This window comes from Oncorhynchus mykiss, chromosome 31, assembly GCF_013265735.2.
Source record: "Oncorhynchus mykiss isolate Arlee chromosome 31, USDA_OmykA_1.1, whole genome shotgun sequence".
NCBI lineage: Eukaryota > Metazoa > Chordata > Actinopteri > Salmoniformes > Salmonidae > Oncorhynchus > Oncorhynchus mykiss.
This window is the reverse complement of record NC_050571.1, coordinates 74,278-78,424: the sequence shown is the minus strand read 5'-3', so window position 1 is coordinate 78,424 and position 4,147 is coordinate 74,278. Positions and strand designations below refer to the sequence as shown.

Below are 4,147 nucleotides of genomic sequence, written 5' to 3'. Positions count from 1 at the left end.
ATACCAGCTCTATCAGAACTAGAAGACATGGGGAGGGGACTGTTATACCAGCTCTATCGGGTCCATCAGAACTAGAAGACATGGGGAGGGGACTGTTATACCAGCTCTATCAGGTCCATCAGAACTAGAAGACATGGGGAGGGGACTGTTATACCAGCTCTATCAGGTCCATCAGAACTAGAAGACATGGGGAGGGGACTGTTATACCAGCTCTATCAGGTCCATCAGAACTAGAAGACATGGGGAGGGGACTGTTATACCAGCTCTATCAGGTCCATCAGAACTAGAAGACATGGGGAGGGGACTGTTATACCAGCTCTATCAGGTCCATCAGAACTAGAAGACATGGGGAGGGGACTGTTATACCAGCTCTATCAGGTCCATCAGAACTAGAAGACATGGGGAGGGGACTGTTATACCAGCTCTATCAGGTCCATCAGAACTAGAAGACATGGGGAGGTGACTTGTGACTGTTATACCCTCAGTATTCAAAGTGTAGGCCTACATCAAAAGTGTAATGTGTGCATTTTCTATTTCAACATTTACATATTATGGATGTATCTCTTGCATTAAATTAAAAATATATTGAAAGAAAATATATTGAGTAGCATAGTAGTGTTAAAGCTGTTGAAATTAAATCAGACGAAGATTGAATTATCCTGGAGAAATTAAAGAAGAAGAAGACTGAATTATCCTGGAGAAATTAAAGAAGAAGAAGACTGAATTATCCTGGAGAAATTGAAGAAGAAGAAGACTGAATTATCCTGGAGAAATTGAAGAAGAAGAAGACTGAATTATCCTGGAGAAATTAAAGAAGAAGAAGACTGAATTATCCTGGAGAAATTGAAGAAGAAGAAGACTGAATTATCCTGGAGAAATTGAAGAAGAAGAAGACTGAATTATCCTGGAGAAATTAAAGAAGAAGAAGACTGAATTATCCTGGAGAAATTAAATCAGAAGAAGACTGAATTATCCTGGAGAAATTGAAGAAGAAGAAGACTGAATTATCCTGAAGAAATTGAAGAAGAAGAAGACTGAATTATCCTGGAGAAATTAAATCAGAAGAAGACTGAATTATCCTGGAGAAATTGAAGAAGAAGAAGACTGAATTATCCTGGAGAAATTGAAGAAGAAGAAGACTGAATTATCCTGGAGAAATTGAATCAGAAGAAGACTGAATTATCCTGGAGAAATTGAAGAAGAAGAAGACTGAATTATCCTGGAGAAATTAAATCAGAAGAAGAAACAAACATTGGAAATATGTATCTACCAAATACTAAACTTTATTTATTCCATCAAAAACGAATATTGCAAGAATACGAAATAACAATACACAAAGTAGTTATGTTTAAAAAAAAAATATTAGATATAAATGCAGCCAGACATTGAAACCAAATGTTCCAGACTTATTTAGTCAATAAAGTGCGAGGAAGGAAAGAAAACCCCTATGAGAAGTCATACTACAAGGCCTTGTTTAAATACGTAATACAGTCTACAATATCACACAGTAGGCTACCTCTTTTTTTTTAGTTATCAGTGTCGATATTTAAAAATAAACATGGTATGATGAAACGTCCCTATGAGTAGAAGACTCATTTTCAAACCCTTATTTGAAATAATAAGTGTAGTTTTACTGCAGTTTGTCTGCAACTACTGCCTCCAAAACACCACCTTTTGTCTGCAGTTTTATAACTGCAATTTGTTTTTGTTTTTTCAATAAAAAGGGACATCTTTTGCTCACTGGGATATTCGAGTTCTTGTCTAAATGTAGGCTAGACTACCATCTCAATCTAACCCAGAACTTTTCAAGATGGCCGACAAGCAGAGTTTAGGATACATTCAGATTCCAATTTTTCCCATTGGAAAAGCCATTGAAGAGATTTTCATTTTAATTTCAGTGTACTTCTTGAACTGACGGGAATTGAACATGGAATTGACCCCAACCCTGGTGTCCATATCTAATACATATGGCAAGATGAGACCAATGTGTTCTTGACTAAATGTAGTGGAGAGTAGGCATAGACTACTGTCTCAATCTAAACCATTTGGTGTCCGTAATTATGTATTCGAAAACACAGACAGTTTATATCAAATATTAAACAATCCATATTAAAACGTCTCCCATAAGAGTTCCTGTTGTGTCGTTCAGTCTCTAAAATTAGCACTGTCTGCCGGCCTGCCCGTCCTCAAAATCACTGTAATGCGACGACTCTCCATCACTCCCGTTAGATGTGTTAGAGACCCTCTTATTCCCCGATCCTAGATCAGATTTAGGCGCAGACAGAATGATGAGGTGACCGACGGGGCCAGTGTTCTCCTGATCTCCGATCAGTCTCCTGTTCTGAGGCAGCGGGGAGGAGGACTCCTGCAGGCTTGAGCTGATCCCAGTCATCCTGCCACCGCACTCCCGGGGCTCTGGAGAGAAAGACCCCAGCGGAGAGGTGCATCCACTCCGCGACCCTCCCCGGCCCTCTGGCTTCACCACCCCGATGAGCAGCTCCGACAGCTCCTGGATGTAGATCTGAGCCATCTGGAGAGTGTCATACTTGGACAATTTATTATTGTTGGACGGGATCACGCTCCGCAACGTGTCAAACGCCTTGTTCAGCCCGTGCATCCTTCGCCTCTCCCGGGCGTTAGCTGCGACGCGCCGGCGTTTCTGCTTACGGTTACCTCCTTCTCCCTGGTCCGCCTGTACTGCATCCAGGTCCATCTCTATCCTGACACCACTGTCCGCTAGTTTACTCACCGACATGAGTTTCTCCAGTGAGAGATCCATGGAGCCGCTGTGTGCGTAATGGCCCGTATCTCTTGGTGAGTATGGAGACTGCCCTCCTCCTGGAGATTTTACCCAGGTTCTGGATCCGAGATGTCCCAGTTTCGACTGTTCTAACAGGGGGAAGTCCTCAGCTGAGAAGTCTGGCCAGCTGGACAGTTCGGTTTTAGCTGTCATAACCGCTACAGACATCCACGATTCGGTTGGAGAGCTTTTGTGAGTTATTTCGCGCTATCTTGGATAACTAATATTTGCACAGCAGTGGAACGTCTCTTGAATATTCAAGGACAGTGGTAAAAGTTAGTTGGAGAATTATGAGGAAATTCAGAGCCCTCCCAAAAAAGGTGAAATCTAAAGAATTCCACCAAAACCAGGTTTGGACAGCGCTGCAAATGTGTCTCCAAACTCCAAGGACGGCGCTAAGAGTTGACTCACTTGTGACAATCTCCTGGCTGTCACCTCCGGATCCTGGCTGATCCGTCAGTACTATATCCCCCTCCACCCAACCCCGCCCTAGGAGGCACACAGGTTTGGATCGCACAGCCAATAGCGAATGGTTGCGTCTTTCCGACAAAAGAAAACAATTGGGGCAATCTTAATTTATTTTCTGCAACTATTGTGCGTTGTAAGTCAATCATGATGTTGATTGACATTTGGCTTCACTTGTTATCTGAGGTCATTTATTATTCTGTCTGAAGAAGTTAAATTTTTTTCTTGGAGAAAATAACGTTTCTTTTTATAAAAAAAAAAAAAAACTAATTAATTCTCACGACTAGAGAATTGTGTTTATTGGATTCCAGATAATATTGGAGGACTTTTTGGTCTCATGAAAAAAAACGAACAATTTCTGTTGATCGAATACAATTTTTTTTCTAGGGGCTATTTTTTTGAGTTCTTGGCAGTTTCACCTATAAAACAGATTAATTATGTATATGAATAGTACAACCAATACACGACTACGTGTTGTGGAGTACTCGCCTTGTCATCGCCCCAAACTTCATCTGAATATTGATCTTCCTCTAGTTTGTGTTGCTGCCAACATCAGTTAAAAACTTACCCACATCCTTATCCCTTAACAATATAATTTAGTGCAGATAAGCAACGGAATTGGCTAGTGAGAAGAAGACTCATAGAGGGAGAACTGAAAAATAAATAAACAGTAAAAATGGACAATCTCTGTGGATTATTTGCGGTAATAAAAGTAGCCAGGTGGTAGGCAGGGAGAGGCAGCGAGATGGACACACCTGTCTCCGACACAACCCGGATCACTGATAACAGATATGTCTGACTACAGACCTGGTAGGTATAACTGCAGCTATGAATCATTTAGTAGTTATAGGAGCCAATATTAGAGAATACAAGCATAACGTC

At 41.1% G+C, this 4,147-nt stretch overlaps 1 protein-coding gene across 1 annotated transcript; it reads right to left on the bottom strand.

The window, feature by feature from the left end:
* Positions 1 to 1,272: 1,272 nt before the first annotated feature.
* On the bottom strand, positions 1,273 to 3,233 carry LOC110504290 (protein atonal homolog 1-like). Its single transcript, XM_021583093.2, has one exon. It carries the CDS (start codon positions 2,966 to 2,968, stop codon positions 2,159 to 2,161), a length of 810 nt encoding a protein of 269 aa, XP_021438768.2. The 5' UTR covers positions 2,969 to 3,233; the 3' UTR covers positions 1,273 to 2,158.
* Positions 3,234 to 4,147: the final 914 nt, after the last annotated feature.

Excerpts from the sequence above, each read along its gene's own strand:
- LOC110504290 (XM_021583093.2), bottom strand. The coding sequence starts at position 2,968 with ATGTCTGTAGCGGTTATGACAGCTAAAACCGAACTGTCCAGCTGGCCA.